The 23396-nt window shown below is 43.1% G+C and overlaps 1 protein-coding gene across 3 annotated transcripts in view; it reads left to right on the top strand.

Annotated features, from left to right (window-relative positions):
- The window catches only part of DIP2A (disco interacting protein 2 homolog A), a 79190-nt gene extending 60785 nt beyond the window's left edge, over positions 1 to 18405 (top strand). The window contains exons 19-38 of one of the 3 annotated variants that reach the window (XM_066189487.1): positions 1247 to 1383; positions 1844 to 1924; positions 2123 to 2250; positions 3233 to 3347; positions 4477 to 4678; positions 4804 to 4904; positions 5053 to 5133; positions 6175 to 6298; positions 6565 to 6686; positions 7006 to 7117; positions 7325 to 7434; positions 7543 to 7673; positions 8311 to 8479; positions 9666 to 9836; positions 12276 to 12337; positions 14086 to 14143; positions 14843 to 14917; positions 15503 to 15677; positions 16982 to 17105; positions 17417 to 18405. In XM_066189487.1, the coding sequence (XP_066045584.1) occupies positions 1247 to 1383; positions 1844 to 1924; positions 2123 to 2250; positions 3233 to 3347; positions 4477 to 4678; positions 4804 to 4904; positions 5053 to 5133; positions 6175 to 6298; positions 6565 to 6686; positions 7006 to 7117; positions 7325 to 7434; positions 7543 to 7673; positions 8311 to 8479; positions 9666 to 9836; positions 12276 to 12337; positions 14086 to 14143; positions 14843 to 14917; positions 15503 to 15677; positions 16982 to 17105; positions 17417 to 17669 (2531 nt within the window). In that variant the 3' untranslated portion in view covers positions 17670 to 18405. The other 2 variants (XM_066189486.1, XM_066189488.1) reach the window with 2 other exon arrangements.
- The last annotated feature ends 4991 nt before the right edge of the window (positions 18406 to 23396 follow it).

Raw genomic sequence — 23396 nt, 5'->3', positions numbered from 1 at the left:
CATTCCTGTCCCATCTGCTTTTCCTTTCTCTTTAATTCTTTTTCAGATGCAATGCTGTTGAGACTGAAATGGTGGTAGATGCACTCTCTTGTATGTCACACATGAAGCAGGAAAAGGAGGAGAAGCAAGAGTAGAGGCTCCACAGATACTGCAGAAGGGCAGCCTTGCAGTATAACCTGGCAGGGCAGAACTGTGCCTGCTGTTAGAATGTACCTGTAGACTACCTGTATCATACATTGGTTACTGGTAAGTATTTTTTTTTTTTTTTAACTTGATCAGGGTGATAGGATTGGCTTTTGGCTTCATGGATGGAGCGTCATTTAGGGACTGCAGGCTGATCCGTTGTTTTTTCCATGTTTGTGAATGCAGTGAGGGCTGTACATCTGTTAATGCCCACAAACTGTGCTTTCTCCAGTTATTAACACTTCCTCTTTGCATCATTGTTTAAGTGTTGAATACAGAGTTCTGATGTTTGCTCAAATTATTTCTTGTAGTAATAAACTACAGTTTGTCAGTTCCAATTTACCATTGAGTTGGGTTTTTTCCTCCTAAATTGCAAAATGTGGGTTTTTGCATGACCAATAGTTCATACTGTAGATTTTAATTCCAGACATCTAGTTCACACATATAATAACCAGAAACTGTGCCAGAATTTGAGTAGCATCTCTTTACTTGGTGACCCAAGGTTATGATTGCATGGTTCCAGACAATTACTAATAACTTCCAGTTGTTCTAATAGGTAATTTTTATGAAACCAAGGTAATTTAGAGGTTGATCTATTGGTAGGGTGAATGATTGTCTCACCTGTTCAGACCTAGGATATTGGCAATTGGAAGACTTCTCTAAGGTTTGAAAATCTATTTTACCAGCAGTCCGTGGTCCGTGCAGGCCGCAGAGTTGGCTTTGCCATGTTTATTTTGTGTTGCCCTGGATAGATTTACTGATTTCTTTCTTGATCTTGAGTCTTAAATTCCCTCAATTCTTGTGCCTTGGATTCAGCTGCAGCTGATGAGGAGGCTGTGAAGTGCTGTAAGAAAAAAAAAAAATTGTATTTGTGAACTTAATCTTGGAGAACAGGTTGCACAGGCTGTCAGGAAGCTGAAGTGAGCTCTCTTACATGCTGTGTTTTTGCTGTAGCTGATGAATAATTGATAATAAAATCTATTATCTATCAGTGGCAGAGCACCACGTGTGTCAGCTGCTGGAGCAGACTAACACTGTGATCCTGTGTTCTTCCTCCATGCAGCCAGCATGTGTGTTGTCAAGGTGGATGGGACTCCTTACCTGTGTAAAGCTGATGAGGTTGGAGAAATATGTGTGAATTCAGGAGCAACTGGGACAGCATATTTTGGCCTCCTCGGAATCACCAAGAATGTATTTGAGGTTTGGATTTCTTTGTAATTGTTACATTTCAAGTATTTCTTCTTGCAAAGAGACTTATTTATTCCTTAAAGGTCCTTTTTTTGTGGATATGTCTGTTTTATTGTTTAATTTGGTTTGGATTTTAGTTAGTTAGAAAAAAGCCCTGGCCAAGTACACTTGACTTCATTCATAGAATCGTAGCAAGACATTCTGTCTTTTAGAACCAAAAATACCAAGTGTCATCTGCAGTCAGTCAGCTGCTTCTGTATTCCACAGTCCAGTGTAGTGCCTGTGGGAGCATTTAAATTTATCTTAGCTCTGAATTAACACAGTGGTCTTATGTGTAGTTACCTGAAGGCATTTCAACCTTTCTGCCCATATTTTTCCTTGCAGTGGTACCCCATTTCATGTATTCTGGCAGTAAAGGAGTGAAAGTCCTTATCAGTCCAGTGAGTGTCTGAATCCTTCTGTGTTCTTCCAGGCCATCCCAGTGACGGCAGCTGGCATTCCTGTATCAGACCAGCCCTTCACAAGAACAGGATTGCTTGGCTTTGTGGGTCCTGTAAGTATGAACAAGCCCTCAGGGCCCTACTTTGTCCTGACTCCCAACTCCAAAGTGATGCCCCTGAATTCAGCAGCACTTTATGTCAGGGCACTGACCTCCTGTAGATCTGGAGAGTATTCTTGGCTTGAGTCATGCATGTATTGCCAGGAGTGAGGAGGTTTTTCTGCTCTGTTTCTGATTCTTCCTTCTTTTCAGGACTATTTGGTGTTTGTGGTAGGAAAATTGGATGGCTTGATGACAGTTAGTGGCCGCAGGCACAATGCAGATGATGTGGTCGCCACCGCCTTGGCAGTTGAACCCATGAAGTTTGTCTATCGGGGAAGGTGAGTGTGTTAAAAACTTCAACACTGCTGATTGGGCTTTGTTGCTCCTTTTTTAACTCACAGAGGGTCATCAAGTGATGCTGCATACACAGGAGCAATGCATGTGAACTTTTTCATGTGTGTTTTGTAGGAAAGTTGGCATTAGATTGTGAATTTGGTTGTTGCTGCTAACTTGAAAGACAGTTATTGACATCCTGCTTCATGCATAGTAGATTTTAAATTACTTTCACACAGTATAAAGGTAGATCTTAAAGTGTCTGTTTCAAACTTCTTTCAAAGCTTCCCTTAAGACACTCAAAAGAAGCTCATATGCCAGATGTCAAACACGTCTGGCCCCTGAGCCTTTTGGGTGGCTGAGGGAGGGACTGTGCAGCCTGTTCAAAGGAACAAGCTAGGCTGCTGAAGGACCACCCTCAAAGATAGTGTATTGTATCTCCAACCTGACTGCTCTTCAGTGGTCCATGGCTCAATGTCCTGATGAAGATCAATGACCAGTGGAGTCTCTCAGGGTTCAGACTGGCACCAGTCCAAGCTGAGGCATTATTAATATTTTATCCTAGAAGAGGCAGGCTTAAAACTAAGGTAATTCTCCAATGGGAGTTAAGTATTTTTCAGTGCAAAGCATCTGGTGGTCAGTAACTTGGCATAGTTGTCTTCCGGAAGGGACATAGTATGTAGGGGCTACAAGTCTAGTGTGCATGATGGAGTTGGATAGGCAAGGTTTGCACACCCCCCACATGTATGAAACTTGCCTATCAGACACGTGCTACATGAGTGACTGCAAATCCACCTGACCCCCAGGAGAAATCAGTTACAGCAAGGAACCCACGTGTTCTAAATTTTCCTGTGGTTTTGTGATGATCTGGCATGAATAATGCTTGTGTGTGTGAAACAGTGCCATGAGAGGTTGCAGCCATTCCCATGTGATGATAAGCCATGCTCTGTGTTGCATCCTATCATTCTTCTGTCCTTTGTGTTTTAGGATAGCAGTGTTTTCTGTGCCCGTTTTGCATGATGATCGGATAGTGCTTGTGGCAGAGCAACGGCCTGACGCCTCAGAGGAGGATAGTTTTCAGTGGATGAGCAGGGTTCTACAGGTAGTCAGTCTGTCCTTTTCTCTTTCCAGGTGAATAAGGCTGATGCATGAAATGAGAATATTAGAGCTTTTTTTTTTTTTCCCCCATAAGCAAAACCTATCAGTGTAACCACAGAGAGCTGTAATAAGATAATTTTTTCAGGGTCGAGAATTAACGGAATTTTGTAAAAAATAAGACTTTCTTTCAGAATGTTTTCTTAACTTCCTACTACTAGGATTCTCGAAGTCCTAAGGGTGATGGGTTTTGTTTAGGTTAATGCTACATGTCTCTTCTGATTTCATACTGGGTTGCCTCTAAAAATATTCACAAGTATAGTGCCAAGTAACAGAACAGCCCCAAAAGCTTTCTATCACTAACAGCCTTATTCCAGATCTCCAACAAGAAGTGTTAAAAACTTTTTCCCTTAATTATTTTACTGTATTTTCTTGGGGATGAAGGACAGGAGGAAGGGGAACTGTGGAGATCTGCATTTGCAGATTTTAGAATTAATCAGTTCTCAGGAAGTAAAAGTGGAGAGATCAATTATGAAAGACTCTGGGGATGACAGAAGGGAAGGATGCAGAGAACAACTTAAGGGAAGTTTGCTCTTAAGAGTAAGGCAGTTAGGTAATAATGGTTTCCGTCCAATTTCAGCTTTCTTATCTTTTTGGAGAGAATAGTATTGGGAGAAAATATTTTTGTTTCTCTTTTTAGAAGTGTCATAGCTAAAAGAGACACTTAAAATTTAGGCAGCAAAGATGCTTCCTTCCTAAATTTTGTGAGTTTTATGTTCTACTGCGCTTTTGTGATTGTGCCATACATGCTAAATTTGCTGTGATATAACTTTGGCTTTTGAAAATCTCTGCACTTTTTGCCCACTTTTAAGAGACTTTCCTAATCCCTGATGTGCAGGTGGCATCCCCTTGATAGAGGGCACAAGCAAAGTCCTGGGTCTGCTCCTGCTCCCATTGAAGTCATGGCACAGCTTCTATGAGTTCAGTGAGTGCAGAATTGGACCCTTTATTTGCAAACTGTGGTGCAAGTAAAAATTTTAATGTTATAAATGCATTGAATTCAAATTCTTGCTCTAGCTACATCCCAGTTGATAATGTGGAATGTTGTTTTGTTGTTTTTTTTTATTTCTGTGAAGGCAATCGATAGCATTCATCAAGTAGGTGTGTACTGCCTTGCCTTGGTGCCAGCCAACACTTTGCCAAAGGCTCCACTGGGAGGAATTCATATTTCAGAAACGAAGCAGCGCTTTTTGGAGGGTGCTCTGCATCCTTGTAACGTCTTGATGTGTCCCCACACCTGTGTCACCAACCTGCCCAAGCCTCGGCAGAAGCAGCCAGGTGAGGAGACCAGAGTATGTGCTGGTTCTGCCAGACCTGTGTTCTAAAGGGCACCTGCAGGCTGAATTGCTGCTTGTCCCTCAGGTTGTTTTTCCTCATTTGGCACTGTTCTTTTCAAAATGCAGATGTTGGTCCTGCCTCCATGATTGTAGGAAACCTCGTAGCTGGCAAGAGGATTGCACAAGCCTCGGGGAGAGATGTTAGCCAGCTGGAGGACAATGACCAGGCAAGAAAGGTGACACTGGGGTCCTGGTATTATTAAATATTTGAATTAGTTTATTCAGAATGAGAGAAGACCAGGTATGATATTCTGCTGAAAATAAACCTGAGGCACTTTGGTTGAATTTGAATGTCTCCTTTTTCTTCCCTTTCAGTTCCTGTATTTAGCAGATGTTCTTCAGTGGCGAGCTCAGACAACTCCAGATCATCCACTCTTCCTTCTGTTAAATTCCAAGGTAAGATGCACTTTAGGTCTTACTTGAAGATTGAGACCAAAACAAAAGATTATTTACGTTCTGAGAAAATTCCTTCTAGAAGTCTCTTCCTGAAATGCTGCAGATTATTTTAATGAAGCAGACAAAAATTGCTAGTTAGTAAGCAGCATAAATTTTTCCACTTCTGGAATTTCACGTCATATTTATTTATATATATTTATTCCACATCTGGAATTTCAGTATGAATTCTGCCTAGCTTAAAACATTTGCAGTAATTGCATTTCCTGCTGGAACACAACTTAAGTCATATTAATGGAAGCCATGATTCTGTCTTCATTCCTGAGCACAAGGGTTAACTGTAGGTCAGAAATGGAGGATTTCCTGATTAGAAGACCTAGAGAGTAAATAGAGAGCCCTTGGTCCAGCTTTGGAGTCAAAATTTCCAGGAGCACTGTCACACCCTGCAGGAGATACTGATGCCTTGCCCTGGACTAGGCTCTGCCCTCAAGAAGGATGGCACATGGAGTGTCAGTAACAGCCCAGGGGCAAATTGGATCTGCCTTGTGCTGTACTGCAGACAGGAGCCTTCCAGAAAGTCCAGCAGCAGTCTTTGGGAAGTGAAGGATTTGTTGGTCTCATTCAAATTAGTTTAGGACGTAGTTCAGACTTTCTAACTTTTCTTTTGAGACTGTACTTCAGCAAAAGAAATTGTTTCAACATTGTTATTGTTAAACTGGTTTATTCTCTCAGAATAAAAAAGATTTAGAGGGAAGTTTTCTAGTATGAAACAGCCCTTTCCCAGGTCACTTTGTTCAGGCAAGTTTTACCTTTGGCACAAGACTCTGCAAAGGGAAACACAGAACTTGGGCACGAAGAAGTTACCTATTGGTGAACACCTGTCTTAAATAGCTGGGGACTAATGAGCTGCCGTGCTATATGTTGGTGTGTTCACATGTCTCCAGGAGAAACCCTTTTGGTATACGCATTTTCCTGTCAATATCCAAGTCACTGAGCTGCTGCTGTTCCTCTAAAGGTTTCTGCTGTCACGTGTCTCCTGTGCAGGGTACTGTAGCCAGCACTGCCTCGTGCATCCAGCTGCACAAGAGGGCAGAGAGAGTGGCAGTGGCGCTGATGGAGAAGGGACGGCTGAACGTTGGTGACCACGTGGCCCTGGTTTACCCTCCAGGTAAAGCAGCACAGACTGCAAAACCCATAATCACACAGCACAAGAAAAGAAGTTCTGTCTATTAATTGGATTTTAATAATTTTTGCTAGCTCTTAAATGCAAAACACTTTCAACTGGGTGTGGAACAGGCTGTTGATTGGAAGAGACACTTGTAACAAATCTTTGCGTCTCAGTAACATAAATCAGTGTGGATTTTGCTTTTGGTGAAAGAGTTCATCCTATTGATCTGATAAAAATGGCTTTAATTTCACAAATATCCTTTCCAGGAATAGACTTGATAGCAACTTTCTATGGCTGTTTGTACGCTGGCTGTGTTCCCATCACTGTCCGCCCACCTCATCCACAGAACCTTGCTACCACTCTGCCCACTGTCAAAATGATTGTAGAGGTAGGTATGAGACATTCCTCTCCTTGTGCTTTTGGGAAGTGGTGAATGGCTGAGGCAGCCTGATGAAATGCTTTGCCATGGTCAGTGTAAAATAAGCTACAAAATAAGTATTCAGTGTGCTGTGGCTGAGTCAGTAATGACTTCTTCAGACACTCATTTAAAATGGTATTTTATTGTCGTGATTTATTTTGCTTTATTTCCAATTATTTCTTCATCCCTTCATCTTACTTACATCTTATCTCATCTGGATGCATGTGACATGACTTTGAGCATGCACTCCCTGGTTTTATTAATGTTCTTAATGCTTTGCCTTTTGCAGGTCAGTAAGTCTGCATGTATATTGACCACCCAAGCTATAATGAAACTGCTCAGGTCCAAGGAGGCTGCAGCAGCTGTAGATATTAAAACGTGGCCCACTATTTTGGATACAGGTACCGTAGTCAAAATGGAAATAGTTTGAATAGTGATGTATTTATTTTGCTACACCCCAAGTGCCTGATTGAGTGGATGTGTTAAAATAGCTGTCCAGAAATTATAGGGAGGATCTGATGATAATGCTGTAAAGATACATTTTTTATCCTGTGCCTGTTTCCCAAAATAATACAGTACTCTCCTCTACTTATGTATTTTTTAAATAGATGATATGCCTAAAAAGAAGCTGGCTAATGTTTTCAGACCTACGTCTCCAGATATGTTGGCGTACTTGGACTTCAGTGTGTCTACTACTGGTATATTAGCAGGAGTAAAGGTACAGTAACAAGAGATAATCATGTTTTATTCCTTTACATTTATAAAGAAATATAGAAAACCCACTTTCCAGAAGAAGGTCCTGAGAGGTCCTGTTTTCCTCTTGCAGATGTCACATGCAGCTACAAGTGCCTTATGTCGCTCTATAAAGCTCCAGTGTGAGCTGTACCCATCCCGACAGATTGCCATCTGCCTGGACCCCTACTGTGGCTTGGGCTTTGCACTGTGGTGCTTGTGCAGGTATGGCTCTGCAGCTCTGGGTCTCCTCACGTGTGCCCAGCCTTCTCTAGAGCCCCAGGGAATGGACATGGGTGAAACTGTCAAAGAAACCCAAATTAACCTTTTTATCAGTAGCTCAGAAAACACCTTTTGTGGTAAGAAAATCCGTTTAAGTCAGTTAGTTACTTGAGTAACTTCAGGTTTGCAAGTGGAATTAATTGCAAAAATTTAACTGTCCTTTGATAGTTTATTATTCAGCTGATAATAATCTTTTATGTATAATTTAACCAGATAAAGTCTAACTTTTCTTAAAAAAACAATTGTGTCCAAATTCAAGGAAGAAAAGCAAAAGGACTTCACTGTCTGTTTCACATTGATTAAGTAAATCCTTTTAAAGTCTTTTGAGATTAAACCATATGTTTTGACAAGACCTTTAAGGTGTTCGCTGCAAGATTGGTATGCAGTAAGAAATACTAAAGAAGAAATGCTGAAGGAAGCAGTTAAATGTTTCTTAAAATGAGTGGATCTTGACTTGATTCAATCAGATACCTACTCTAATGCAGCACATCTCACAAAGCTGCAATCTTTTCTGCCTTTTAAGCATGCCATATGCATTAATTAATTGAGTTTTCATGTTCCTATTGCTTCCTCTCCCCAGTATATATTCAGGTCACCAATCCATCCTGGTGCCTCCTCTGGAGCTGGAGAGCAACGTGTCTCTGTGGCTGTCTGCTGTCAGCCAGTACAAAGTGCGTGTCACCTTCTGCTCCTACTCCGTGATGGAGATGTGCACCAAAGGCCTTGGGACACAGACTGATGTTCTCCGGGTGAGTGGGCTTCATTTTGCCACATACTGACATAAACATACATGTATCTTTCTAAAAAAACTTCATTTTGGCTTGGAGAAGATGAGATTTTAAGTGTTCCCTTGAGAGCCTTCATTACGACGTGATTTTTCGGGAGTGTTGAGACTGCTGGAAGATTCAGTTTCCACGTTTCTGGTGGAGGAAAAAAAAAAAAAAAAAGTTGTATTTTCAGTTCTAGTTATTTGTGCAGCCTCTGTGCTGAGATTTTGGGCAAAATGCATAGCAAGCCTATCAACTTGTTTGTGTCTGAGACAAAGAAAAAAACCCAACACCAAACAAAAAAATCCCAGACAAAACACACACCAACAGAAGGAAAAATCCTAAAGCCTCACCAAACACGAAAAACCTCACCCAAAACAGCCAATAGAAAAAGCCCCCAAAACTCATCAAGTCTCACTTACTTTCACTTACTCACTTACTTGATATACCAAAAGTGTTGATTTCTAAAATGGATGTAATCTTCCCCGGTCCTGGAAGTGTTCCAAGCCAGGTTGGATGGGGCTTGGAGCAGCCTGATCTAGAGGAAGGTGTGTCTGCCCGTGCAGAGGGGCTGGAATGAGATGGGCTTTAAAGTCCTTTCCTTCCCACTCAAAGCATGTACTGCATGATCCTTTGATTCCTAACAACATCAAGTGCACTCTAATACATCTATTTATTTTTGAGGAAAATCTCTCAACTCAGATTTCATTTCCTTAAAGAGGAAGGAGCATTCCCACAGCTGTAATAACTCAGCTGCTCACGACTTCCACTGGGAATGTGTGACAGCTCCTTCACAAAAAAAGTGGTTGTAATTGTGTGCTCTCAGTAGAGACAAAAAAAAACTTTGTCCCTCTGTTCCACTGCTCCTCACCAAAGGGAATCCTGGCCCACAGCCAGTTGTTCCAGGTTCACATTCACCTTGGGAGGAGCTGATGATGTCTGGGAGACCTAAACTGTGCAGTGCTGGGAACCCAGCCCTGTGGCAAAATGACATTTTGTGGGGTTTTCAGCTCAAAATGCTGAATGACTGTTGCAGCTACATATTGTAGTATTAATCCAGTGTTATTCTAGTGCTTTTTTAGCCATTCTGTTACACAAATAAAACAGTTTCTTTCTAGAATTGCCGCCTCTGAAGTTACAATGTTGTTCTCTCCCCTGGCCCTCCCAGATGAAGGGGGTTAACCTGTCCTGCGTGCGCACCTGCATGGTGGTGGCAGAGGAGAGGCCGAGGATCACCCTCACCCAGTCCTTCTCCAAGTTATTCAAAGACCTGGGACTCTCTGCTCGTGCAGTGAGCACTACCTTTGGCTGCAGGGTCAACGTAGCAATTTGCTTACAGGTGAGATTAAACTGCTTGTTCCTTTAACACAATCTCTGGGAACTTGGTAGAAAATCATGTTCAGCTGAATGGATTTCTTTTTCTAATGAACTGGAGCTCCATTGCTTGCTTGCTTCATCACCAAGTTAAATTAAGCTTTTTAATAAGATGTTTAATATGATGTTGATTATGATAATTTCACTTTTCTGTACTAATTGACCAATTGATTTGCTTTTCTAATCCAGAGGGTCAGTACTAAGAAACTTGTTTCCTTCCTACTATGCAGAAGTATTTAAAAAACACTTTTCTATTCATAAATGTTACATGTTATAAGCAGTGCTGTTTCAGCTTTTGTGTGCTTAGATTTTGTCTTGTTTTTATAATGTGGAATTAAATGGAAGACAGAATTTCGCAAATAAGACCCAAGACAACTGACGCTTCTGGCAGTTTTTTTTTTTATTTTTAAAGATCTCAAATGAGTATTAGCAACATGCAAATATTTTTGTCTCACTTTGTGTGAGAGCGGGACTTTGTTTTACTTAAAAGTGTGAAATGGGAAGCTTTGAGAGGGAGCATATGCCCATAGTACTCAGCCATGCTTCACAGTCTGGAGATAATGACATGCTGTGGGCCAGAACCACCTTTTATAGTTTAGTATTCAGCTGATAATAATCTTTTATGTGTAACTTAACCAGATGAAGTCCAACTTTTCTTAATGAGGTATTTCTTTTCCAGTCAGGAGATTAAAAAAATGCATACATTTTATATATATATATATATCAAAACTTACCTGAAAAATCAGGTATTAAGTAAGCATGGACTAGAAAATGGGAAAGTACCCTGGAGTATATCTTAAGGTAGCACATGGATTAAGTATGTGTAATTGTAAATTTAATTTCCAGTTTTATTGGTATGGATTACACTTAATAAAATAGGATGCTATGAAAATTGCTACTGTACTTCTGCAAAACTTTGTTTTTCCTTTTTTTTTTTCCTTCCTGGTGGCCACTAGATGAAGAAAAGCCTTTTTAGCTCTCAGTGTTATAGGTTTCCTACAAGAGAGATATTTTGGGACATGAGTTACTTAAATATGTTGCTATTCACAATTGTTTCCTTAGTTTCTATGGTTTCTTTCACAATTAAAGGAGAAAAGATGTTTAACAAGACCAAGCTGAATGGGTGTAAAGAAATAACATCAGAGTGATTTTATGAATCAATAGGTGGAAAAATAGGAAGGATACACATAAAATCAAGATGACTATAATTTAAGGTTTTAAATTTATTGAATAAAACATTTCAGCTGCCAAGAGTGAAAGAATAGCTTTCCAAATTGCCTGTGTGAATAAAAATTTCAAAAGCCAGTTTGGAATAAAGGGGTAGGAAATGGTTTTTCTGCAGAATACTGAATGGCAACATGAAAAGTACTCCAAAAAAACCTGGAGGGGAATACAAGACTGCTGGGCAGTTAAGCTGCCCCTTCATTTCATGCCTTTTTCATCTCTGTTTTCCATTCTTGAATGCCTTCTTTCTGGGAAGGGTTTTCTATCCCTTTTCCCCCATTCTTCCAAAGTGATACCTCCATTAGACTTTTGAAATTGGATTTAAATGACTGTAAATGAATGACCAAACTTTTGATACAAAGTAGCAGGCGGATAAATGTCTTCCAACCCTGCTGATCTGATTCACTGTGAAGGTGTTTCTGATGCAGCAGTCTTACAGAGAGAGAAGGGATTTTTTATAAAGCAATGTATGAGTTGCTGTAGCTTCTTTTGTTCATGATCTGAGACTTGCATGTTTCCAAAAGAACTACCTGAAAGTGCCAAGCTCTTAAATAATCTGAAATGGAAATTTTCTTTTCATTTTAAAACAGTGTAAGTTTTGTTTTCTGTCTTACTGTGTGTATCTTATGTTTCCAGTGCCTCTTTGTTTGTATTTTCTTTTTTTCCCCTTTCTCTCTGTTTCCCACACTTTGATGGCCTCTGTTACTTCTGTTTGTGGTCCTGCTGTCAGCCAAACAGGCTGGGCAAGCTGGCTGAACAGGTATAGTGATGCATGTGTGCTTGTCACGTCCTAAAGTCCATCTGGTTCTGCAGTGTTAGGGACTAGGCCCACACAGGTTTGTGCTTACATCCTTTTGCACAGCTGTGTGGGTTTTGGAGCAGGTGCTTACTCAAATAAAATCCTAAAAACTGAATTTTAAGTTTAAAAAATTTTGCAAACTTAGACTTACCTGTGCTACATACTTCACTTGTGCATTCATTGAGTAATTCCATGAAAAGCAAAGGCTCTACAGTAGTCACTGTAGAAAGGGGGGCTACTTTACTCTATATTGTACATTAGGGAAGTGCTTTTTAAGTGTTAGTAAGAAAGGGAGATAAATTTATGAATTTGTGTGGCTGTGAGAATGAAAGCCGGGTGTTGTGGCTTCTGTTGAATTTGTTTCTTCCTCCTTATTGTTAGGGAACAGCAGGACCAGATCCAACGACAGTCTATGTAGATATGAGAGCACTTCGACATGACAGGTACAGTCTGTGTTAAAGCATTGACTCTTCAGGGCAGTGGAGAAGAAACTTCAGCCTCATTGCATTGGTTTGTTGAAATATCCTTGGCAGCAGCCAGCTGACTCCTTGCCATATTATATCCCTGTGCAGTTCCAAGAAATCTGCTCTTTACCATTCCTGTGGGTAGTGGAAATAGCACAGCTAGAATCTCCCTTAGTGTTTGGGGTTTTTTGTTTGGTTGTAGGTTTTTTTTTTTCCTTCAAACCAAAACAGCTCTGTTCCCTCAGACTTCCCTGGGTTACACTGTGTCACTTAATGCCACTTAGTCTGCTTACTCTTTACTGTTGGTAGTTCCTCCTGATGCTCTGCCATGACTCAGTGTGACAAGTAGAGGTCCAGGAGAGTCCAGGAAAGAAGGTGAATTTAAAATGCTGGTGGGACTGCAACCTTCAGGCTTTGTTGGAAGAAGTTACTTATCTTTCCAGAGAGTAGAGTTACAGATTCTTAAAAGAAACGTGTTGTATGGGAATGCGAATAGGGAAGTTTTGAAGACAGCTAGGAACTTGTAACTGTAAGTTGTGAATAAATGAGAGGAACTGGGTGATTTGTTGCAGCTCAGTCAGTGCAGCTAAAGATGAACTAGCAGTGGATATATTAGAACACATCTGTTTAGCTTCTGTTTAAGCTCTTGTCTTGGTTTGAAAGACAGGCGTCTGCCAAGGAAGGTGGGAACCTCCCTTGGAATGGAAAATATGACCACCTTCCCTCCAAATTATTATAACTGAAATTAAGGGGCTTTCGGCAAAGATATGGGAAAAGGAGCACCAGTTCTTTACTAAAATATATATATATACATATGACAGGGCAGCCAAAGAGAGCAGAGCGCTCCGGCCTCTCTGGGCGGCCCGGCCCTTTCCCCCCGGGGCAGTTCCGCTCACGGCCGCCGGGGGCGCTGCTGGCTCCGGGCGGGTGCGGTGATTGCCCCGCGCCTGCAGGGGGCGCTGTGCCGGCAGCGCGGAGGGGCCGCGGGGATGGCGGACGGGCGCGATGGGAGCGGGGGCTGCGGCTGGAAGGGCAGGGCGGGCTCAGCCCGGAGCGGCAAACAAAGCATAGCGCAAACTCCACAGCTGCAGCAGGAACCACAGGGTTGGGCAGACATGGGGTATTGGGGTAAAATGTAGTGAAAAACCCAAAGCAACAGCAGAAGACAGCAGGGCTGGGCAGTGGCAGCTGTGGTCCTGCAAGCAGCCAGGAGAGGCTCCCTCAGAATGGGGAAGGGCTCAGGGTCCCCGGTTTTCCCCTGAGGAACCCAGGTAGACGGTGAAGGTGCTTTTCCAGTGCGATCAGGTGTTACTAAGGTAACTATGGTTCACCGGCTGAGCAAAGCCTCATTCATGGTAGAAGCAGTAAAAGGCAGAACTCCAAGGTGGCAGCAAATTCCTCCCACAACAACCACAGACCAGCCATGTCCCCTCTGATCTGAGAGGGAGCGAGAGGAGCCAGGCCCAACTCCTCAACCCCTAGCCAAAATCTCAGGTATCTTTTCCCTTCCCAAAGGATTGCCCCTCAGCTACAAGAGTGCAGCCACCTGCACCTTTCCCCCTCCTCCTTGGCTACATTTGTCTCTCTGAAGGACAGTCATTATCATCTCTTAGGCAGCAGATGGGATAAAATTCCCTGAGAGAAAAAGGAAAAAATAAAGAAAAAAAAAATCCTAACCTCCAACAGTTCTTAAAGCCTTGTACAAGTGTATCCTCTTATTTTCTCAGGGTGCGTTTGGTAGAGAGAGGTTCTCCACACAGTCTGCCACTTATGGAGTCTGGGAAGGTGAGAGACTGAGTGTGATCCTTCCTCCTCACAGAATCACAGTGTGGTTTGGGTTGGAAAGGACATTACAGCTCATCTCATTCCAGTCCCTGTCCACCATGGGTGGGGGGACACCTTCTACTAGGCCAGGTTGCTCCAAGCCCCATCCAACCTGGCCTTGGACACTTCCAGGGGTGACATAACCACAGCTTTTCTGGACAACCTATGCCAGGGCCTCACCACCCTCACATGGGAGAATTTCTTCCCAGCGTATATTCTAAACCTCCTCTTTCAGTTAAAGCTATTATGATGCTTGTTATGTCCTCATGGCCCTCACCTGGGCAGGGAGCTGCATCACCTGAATCTCAGTACAGAATATGTGGGATGGGCTTGGCTAATCAGAATGCGTCCAGGAGAAAGAGTAGTTCAAGTGAAGCCAGGTGCATGACATGAAGCAATAGGATAAATTGCTACCATCTAAACAAATCTTCATATGGCCTTCATATGGAAGGCATTTTCTAGGTGTGAAACCAACACTGAAGCTGCAAAACGGCTGCTCAGAGTTAAAATTGTTTAACAAGTTAAACAACAGTGGTAGGAAGAGGTTGTTGGTATCTGTGGTGCATAAAGAAGTAGTCAGGGAAGCACAGACTGTTGACTTCTAATTAACCTTTTTTTGTTGAATTCATTTTCTTAACTTCTGTTTGCTTCTTATTCAAGATTCTTCCGGGGGTAAAGGTCATCATAGCACACACAGAAACCAAGGGACCTCTGGGAGACTCGCATTTAGGAGAGGTAAAGATTTGGTACTGTTGTACTGTGTTTATCAGCAGTGATGTGATACATCGATACCTCCCCTTAGATAAATGCCTTCCTTGCCCTGAGTGGGACAGCCAGGCTGATCCTGGTGTGGCACGTGAATGAAGCCACAGAGAGCTGGCACTGTGTGCATTGCTGCACTTGTGGCTGCACAGCACATGTGAGACCAGGGCACTAGTCTGTGTCTGCCCAGCAGCTAGAACAGGTAGGGATGTACTCCCATCAGTGGGCAGCAGCAGCAGGTAATTTGCTGCTTGGTTTAACCTTTGTTTTATAGGCGTCTTTTGTTGTATAGTAAGATGCCCAGCTAATAGGTTAGCAGGTGTTCCTTTCCAGTAAGCCAAATGCCTGGTTCATTTTTTAATGTCCTTTACCATCCCCCAATTACATGTATATAAAATTCCTTTTCTCTGGTCCGAAGATAATGGTTTCAATAAAACTGGCATTTGGGAGCAGTTAAAATTGCCAGTGAAACGGATCTTTTAAATCAATTAACGATGCTGTCAGTGTCTGGCAAAATTACCTGTGTTTATTCCAGTTTGGATTTTGTTTATCCCCTAGATATGGGTGAGTAGCCCACACAATGCTACTGGTTACTACACGGTGTATGGGGAAGAAGCACTGCACGCTGATCACTTTACTGCTCGCCTGAGTTTTGGGGACACTCAAACCATGTGGGCTCGCACCGGCTACCTGGGCTTCCTGCGCAGGACTGAGCTGACTGATGCCAGTGGAGGTGAGAGGAAACACCTGGACCCACAGGGGCACTTGTGTGAAGCTCCTAGGGCAAGCTGAGCCAGCAAAGATTGGGCTGTCCAGCAAGCTTATGCTGACTGCCGTCACAGAAGGCTCCTGAGTATTAAGTAGGAGATGTTCTATCATTCAGCAGATTCAGGACATGCACAGACACCAGTGATTTTGCAGTCTTTCAGAAGTTAAAAGGTGTAGAGGAGAAACTTTCCGCTACAGAAAGTAAATTTGATCTAAGACAAAACATCTAAATTTGGTAAAAGTTTAACTTCCATCTGCTTTGTTTTCTGTTGAGACAGAATACAAAGTAGCTAGACCTCTTGATTATCATATATTTAAAAAAAATAAATCTCTGAACATTCTAAGGAAAGGAGTTTGAATGCTTGTAACTTAGTAACAAATATACATTGCTGGTTTTCTGTGATTGGACTTAAATGAATAATGGTGTCTGCATGAATAGTGTCAGTGTCCCAACAGCTGCCACTGAATAATAATAAGTTTTTGTGCTTTGTAACTTTCTGAAAAATCACATATCACAGAGATTTTTATCACCATGGAACAATGTCAGTTGTCCTTTAGTTTTTAAGAGGCTTTGTGCAGTGAATTAACATACAGTATACATGAAATACAGCTTCCCAGCCTGATTTTCACCTCCAGTGACACAACTGAGCAAGACTACAAGACAGTTAACAAAGAAAAAGCAAAATTGAACTGAACAGAATTACAAGGATGAATGTGGAGAGTGTGTCCTTCAGATAGGGCCTAGGAGAGCTTTGCATATTTAACCTGGCAAAGCTGAGGCTGGGGAGAGGACAGAGTTATTCTTAATGTGTAAACTGTGGGATCTTAAGAAGCTGAGCGGAATTTTGCTGGCATGAGGACAGGTGGGTATAAGCTAGTGTTAAAAAGAAAAAAAAAAAAAAGTTAAATTTGGGAATTGGAAAAGTGGTTGTGTTAATCAGAGAAAGTTCTCTGATAAGAATAGTGGAACAAAAAGATGCCTTAACAGTGGATTTTGCTTGGGTTTATGAACAGAGGTTACATTACATGAAAGAAAGGACAGAACTGGATGACCCAAAAATTCTTTTCATTGTGGTTTCAGTTGCTTGGAGTCCTAGGCAGAAGTGCTACATGAGCACTTAATTCTCTCCAGATGCCAGAGCTTGTATTATAGGCTCTTTCCCCTAGGAAGCACTGGGAACATGTTCGAACGTCAGGAACAGGTACATACAAGTGACCGTGTTCCTCCTGTAGCTGTGATGGTGTTGAAATGTGTGTGCTGTATTGCAGAGAGGCACGATGCCTTGTATGTGGTGGGCTCTTTGGATGAAACGCTGGAGCTCAGAGGAATGAGGTACCACCCCATCGACATAGAGACCTCTGTAATCAGGGCACACAAGAGCATTGCAGAATGGTAAGAACCACAGCATTATTCTTCTGTGTCATTTCATTTCTTCTGAAGCAAAAGAACTTGCTTGTGTCGGAATGTACACGTGTGGGTGTGGTAAACACATCTCAAGGATTTCATGGATGATGTCTTCTCATGCCTGTTATTCCCATTTGGCCCTAATGAGTCATGTATATAATTGGCTGTAGGTCCTCTCCAGCCTCACAGCATTTGGGTTTACATGTAAGCTTTGGGAGGTCTTGTCTTTCTTTTAATAATCTCTTGATAACTTGTCAAGGTTTTTTTCCTGCCCGTTAACACGTGTGTCATGCCAACAGTGCTGTGTTTACATGGACAAACCTGCTGGTGGTGGTGGTGGAGCTGGAAGGCTCGGAGCAGGAAGCGCTGGATCTGGTGGCGCTGGTGACGAACGTGGTGCTGGAGGAGCATTATCTCATAGTCGGTGTCGTGGTCATCGTGGATCCCGGCGTCATCCCCATCAACTCCCGTGGCGAAAAACAACGGATGCACTTGAGAGATGGATTCTTAGCTGATCAGTTGGATCCTATTTATGTTGCCTACAACATGTGAAAACAGCAAATCACATCAAGGCTAAAGCACCAAAATCCAAGGGGCTTTCCTCATAATAACATTGGAATCCATGCTCTTGTTTTTAAAAGCTGTTGAAGACCTTAGGAAAGTGGAGATACTTCTCTTTACATACAGCCTTTCGTCTCCCAGATTGCATTTGCTTTCATAAACCCATTGTAACAGGCACAGCTGTCTTAGGATGGAGAGTTTACTGGAATTCCTGAAGGAAGCTTATTAGAGCTATCATGGACCAATTTTATTTTTGGGGGTGGGGCAGAGGGGAGAGAATAATTATGAATGTCAGTACTTGATGCACTGCATAAAAGGACATAGAGTGGGGTGGGGAGAGAACACCAGCTGTGAGGAGGACTCCTGGAAACAGCACCCAAAGTCGTGAGTAACCATCCAGAGTTCACCCTCCACGTGACTGCAGTATATGGGCAGTGTCGGGGTTGGGGCATAACCTTCAATATTGCACAGACCTCTACCACATTCTCTACTGAAAGGAATTTTGCACATATTTGAGATTTAAAAAATGCAGCCTTTTTATTTTAAATCACTGACTGATCCCCTATTCAGAAGAAGCCAACCCATTCCAATCCTGGATTCAGTGTAACAGTTATGCTGCTGTTCAGCTGTTTTGTACCAAGCAAAACAAATACTGTAACAAGGTTACTTACAGTGCCATACTGGACTCTGTAATGCTATAAACTTTATAATAAAATACAAAGTAATACCCAGTTTTAAGTACTTGATGCAGGAGCCTTCAGTGCTCCTGCTCTTCCAACTCCATGTCAAAGTCACTTGTTTCCATAGTGTTAGCTGTTAATTCCTGCCCTGCATAACACCAAGGATTTGAAAATCCATTCCAAAGCGACTCTGAATGATTTGTATAAATGTTTACAAAGCATAGGCTTACAAAATGTTTTCCCTGAATATTCTATGCTAAAACTTGAAATAGTAGCTTTTTTTTTCTCACTATGGAAAACCTATTCAGTGTTAGTTAGCTTGAGCTGCTGTGGTACAAACCTCCTCTGTTTTCTTTGGAGTTGTATTTAAACTCTTTTGTTCGGACTAAAATACCCAGTTGGTTGAGTCACAGTTGGTGCAGTTAAGGTTTTGAAGTTTCTGTCTGATCTAATACTGCAGTGAACCTAATGCAGAAAGAGAATATGAAGTTATTCAAACAATTCTGTGTTTGAAGGTAGGCACGAGGCTAGCAAATAATTATTTTTATAGATTTGTTAAAGACTTGAGAGCTACACAAAATTTTTTTAATAATGCACAAGTTTGCAAAAGAGCCAGTTTTTTTCTGCAAGGCAGTTCTGCCTGGATCAGTGCCTAAGAAAGATGGATGTCAGTCCCCTGATAGATCAGATATATCCATGGTCAAATAAACCCTGATATCTTCAAGATTTATAGTAGTTATGGGCCCTGGTGGTGTTTACCTGTGGTGTATAATACAGCTGCATACTCTGACTGTAATTATGTACAGAACTTGTGTAACTTATTGTTTGAGTCCAGCAGCCTCCAGCAGCAGGCTGTGGGACACCCCTCCTGGCAAAACAGCTGGCAAAAGGAGACAACTCCCTAGCCCCCAGTTCCATGTTGTAGTTTTTTAGCAAATAAAGCATTGTAAGACTTTTGTATTGAGATACTGATGAGAGTGATACGAGTTGCCTTGTAAAGTAAATCTTAAAACAAAAAGCTTATTAAACATTTCAAAACAGCTCCTGCCAGTCTGACTTGATAAATGTTGAAACTTAAGCTGTTTGGTCAAAACCTTTGCTTAGCACAGTTCTCACTCATATTACAGACAGTTTAATGCCTTAAAAGCTTTACCTGCAAAGCTTCACAATTGCTTTGCAGGTAAAGCAGTTGTAAAGCCTGGGTGGTCCTGAATTTCCTGTTTTGAACCTCTGCCAAGCTGCAATGCTGACTATGTCACATATGGCATCACTGCCGTGGGTCTGGTGGGGCACGGCTGTTACGGTGTCACTGCCATGGTGACAAAGTGGCAGGCCAGTGTGGTGTCACTGCCATGGTGCAACTTAGCAGCTGCTCCATGCATGGCCGAGCCTTTCCAGGGCCTCTGAGCTCCAGGCACAGACTGACCATGTCCCTGCTTGGTTTGCAGCTGGACATCCACCAAAGTTTATACCCTTGGAAGACATAGCAGAAGGCAGCAGCTGGACAGAGAGAGGCCTGATGCCAGATCCAGGCTGATGAGTGCCAGGGAGAAAGCACTAGGTGGAAAGAAAAAGCACAAGCAGAAACAGCAGGACCAGGATGATGCCGTCCAGCAGCTTCCTCAGGCTGACCCACAGCAGTCACTGCACTACTGAAATTCTCCAGAACTGTCAGGTTCCCTCTCCAGGCTCTCCCCCTTTGTGCCAGTAAGTCCCATGAACCCCTGTGTTCCCTGGGAAAGAAAGATGAGAATGAGAGGAGGTGTTGGGTGTGAGAAGGGTTGGGGAGGATGAGGGCCATACTCACAGGATCCCCTTGTGGGCCAAAGATGCCGTGGAAAACAGCAGCTGAGGAGGTGAACGTGTCCCTGCCAGCCAGGTGAGTTAGGATGGGATAAGATGGAATGGAATGGGGTGGCATGGCATGGCAGCTTCAGCCAAAGCAAGGATGGACAATACACTTTGCCGGGGATACACACACAGGAGACAGCAGTGGCCCTGCCAGCTGCTGAGACTCCCAGCACAGGGAGCAGGGAAGCAGAGGCTGGCTCAGGGAGCAGGCAAGGCAATGGGAAGAGCCCATTGTGCAGCAATAAAGCCAAGGGACACCTTTCCTCACTAGCTGCCCAGGTGATCCAGGATTCCCAGGGTGTCCAGGGCTTCCTGGTGTCCCACTGGCTCAAGGGAATCCCTGCAGGACAGAAGAGCATGATGCCAGCATCTGGTGTACCCTAGCCCTGTCAGACTCCTTCAGTGCTCTAGGCAGTGCTGGAGCTTCACTGCCAGCAAAGTGTTCTGGGTGAAAAGCAGACACTGATTGGCCTCTGGGAGAGTGAAAGCACAACAAGTTGCAAGAGGCAAAGAATGAAACTGCAGAGCACCAGGCTCTTCACATACTGGTGCAGAGGAAACCCATCTGCGTTGATCATTTCCTTATATCAGCTCATGAAAGCTTTTTTAACAGGCTCAAACACTGGTTTGGGGAAAAATGATTTCCCCAGCGTTAAGGTTGAGTATGTCGACTCCAAATATTTACTTGACCACTAAAATTCTTGCATTTTAGGCATTGCAATCACCACCAGTTATCTCTACTCTGGTGGGACTAGCAGGGACAGCAGGGATGCTTTTAGGTAGTGGTGTTTCTAGTGTGGAGGTAGTTTGTCAGCAATTTTGCACTATAAGATTTTTTGTCCACAAGTACTTGCATTCCTGTAAGAGCTGGCTATAAATGGGGCTCTCTGTCAGCAGGAAAGAGAGGGTTTTTCTGTTGATATCATTTTGATCTGGTAGATCTCTAGCTCAGTCCTCAGCCAAGAAATTTATTAAAGCAAACTTTTTCTAGTCAGAGACAAGGTCCTAGCTCATCTCCTTAAACCATCTTCTGATGTCATTGTGGAAAGTGACCTTTCCTTAAAATGAAAAAGTAGCATTTGACAGATCTTGAAACTTGAACAGTCCTGAAATTCTGTTTCCTAGTGATTCTTGCTGTCCATTTCACCCCAAATCATTCTGACATCTGTATTTTATGGGTGATGATCTGGAATGATGTGCTGATAGGATGGGAAGAAGCAGCAGGGTCAGATGTGAACACCAGAAACCTTCACCTTCTTTTGCCTCTGCTAATGAGCAGCTCCAAGCAACTTTCCTGATCCTTGTCCAGGCTCATATCCTTGATAAAGACTGCTCTCCTGGCCTGGATCATCCCTAACCCAGCCTGTGACAGTCCAGGAGGTGTGGGTGTGGGGCTGTGAGCTGGCTGTGCTTTCAGTGCTGCCCAAAGAGCTGCCTGCGTTATTTTAAAATTCATGTTCTGATCTTCAAACAGGAGGGTGCAGCCTTGAGGCTCCTTTCCTCAGGGTCAGAGCTTCCTTGCCAGAGCTTTGGGCTGATATGTTTAAAGAAGCAAGGGGGTTTTACAGTGCCCAAGGCTGAGCAGAACGCTTCAGCCCTCTGCCTGTGTCCCTCACAATGTGGGCTCCTCACACCAGGCTCGGGGAGAAAAGCCAGCCTATTTCTTTGTCTCTTGGGTCTGTGTGGCACCAGGCTCTGCCAGACCTTGAGACAAAAGCCAGTGGTCATTGAACTAGGACAAAAAAAAGTAATGAAAGCAGAGGAATTTGGGTGGGAGGGTGAAGAAACTGCCTCTGCACGGCTGCACTCACAGTCGCAGCAAACACAGCAGGGAGCAGGTTCCCTGGCACCTACAAACACAGTAGCCAGAGGTGAGCTAGTTCCTGGCTGAATCCAGCTGAAGTTCAGGCGCAGAGAAACATGGATGAAAACAATGCCTATGTAACAGGAATTTGGCAATTATTAGAAATTTCTGGTGCAAGTGGGTTGTATAGAGACAGAAAAATAAAACCAAATTTTTCATTCTCCATCATTCCCCTTGGGGAAATATTGCCATCAATTATCTTAAGATTTTGGTATCCACAGACAAGTGGATACTTGCATGAACCTCATTTCAGGGAGACTCAGTATGACTTTTTTTTTCCTTAAACCAAAAATAAACAGATTATTAAGCCTCATATACAACACCCATGTCAGTGAACTTCTAGAGTTCCCTCTGTTCATATAAACTGTGCAAGAGAAGCAGCACAGCTCTCCCTAGTGAGGACCAGTGGGATGAGACACAAGTCAAAGATATTATCCCCATCCATTCTCCCTCCAGGAGAAATCCAGCACCATCCAAAAAAAACATATTGCTTACTGAACACAGCCAGGGCTGAACTGGTGAGTGATCTAAGCCTAGTTTATGAAATAAATACCAAATTAATTCTTTAATTCCCAAATAAAAGTACTGTATCCTCTCCAGATAATCCCTGACGTTAATCTGGACATGAGTGAAGAGCTATTTGCTAGAAGAGGAGTATCTTAAATTAAACTTGTAGTGTGCGTTATATACTATAAGTATTAATGATTGTATAACTGTAAGTATTAATAGACAGGCATTTTTCTGTCCTGTGGTACTGATGGGTGCCACATTTGTGAGCAGCTCTTTTGTCCCTGGCAGTGCACAGACATGGAGGGGCTTTTCTGCCAGTTTAGCTTGGTCTGGTAGGAGGGAAGCCGGGTCACTCTAAAAGGCTGAAGGGAATTTTATCACTCCATTTAAACAAGTATATATTAAATTTCCACCCAGCCCTTCCAACAGCCCAGCAGCAGCAAGTAGAGCATCTCTGGGAATTACAATCCCTGTGTGCCTCCTCTTGGAAAGCCTTCTTGAGCCAAGGGGCTTATAAGGGCTGAAACCCACTTACTCACTGGCCTGGGGAGACAGTGATGTTACATCGGGGATGTTAGGAGAGAGACGGGGACACATGACTGGGACAGGACAGGAGGAGCCCTGCCATCTCATGGACTGCTGTCCCACGGCACTACCTGCATCAAGGTGTCACTCCCCCAGCCGCGCTGGAGGCACCAAGGCAGGGATCATAGCGGGGAGACCTGACTCACTGTAGAGGAAAATACAGCGCTTTATGGGGGTCAGCCCCGCCGGCCACACCCATGCTCACCCGGGCAGCGCCCCGGTGTGTTG

Source organism: Chamaea fasciata, unplaced genomic scaffold, assembly GCF_029207755.1.
Source record: "Chamaea fasciata isolate MVZ Bird 193981 ecotype frontalis unplaced genomic scaffold, bChaFas1.0.hap1 SCAF_8, whole genome shotgun sequence".
Classification (NCBI taxonomy): domain Eukaryota; kingdom Metazoa; phylum Chordata; class Aves; order Passeriformes; family Sylviidae; genus Chamaea; species Chamaea fasciata.
This window is presented reverse-complemented; position numbering and strand designations above follow the sequence as displayed.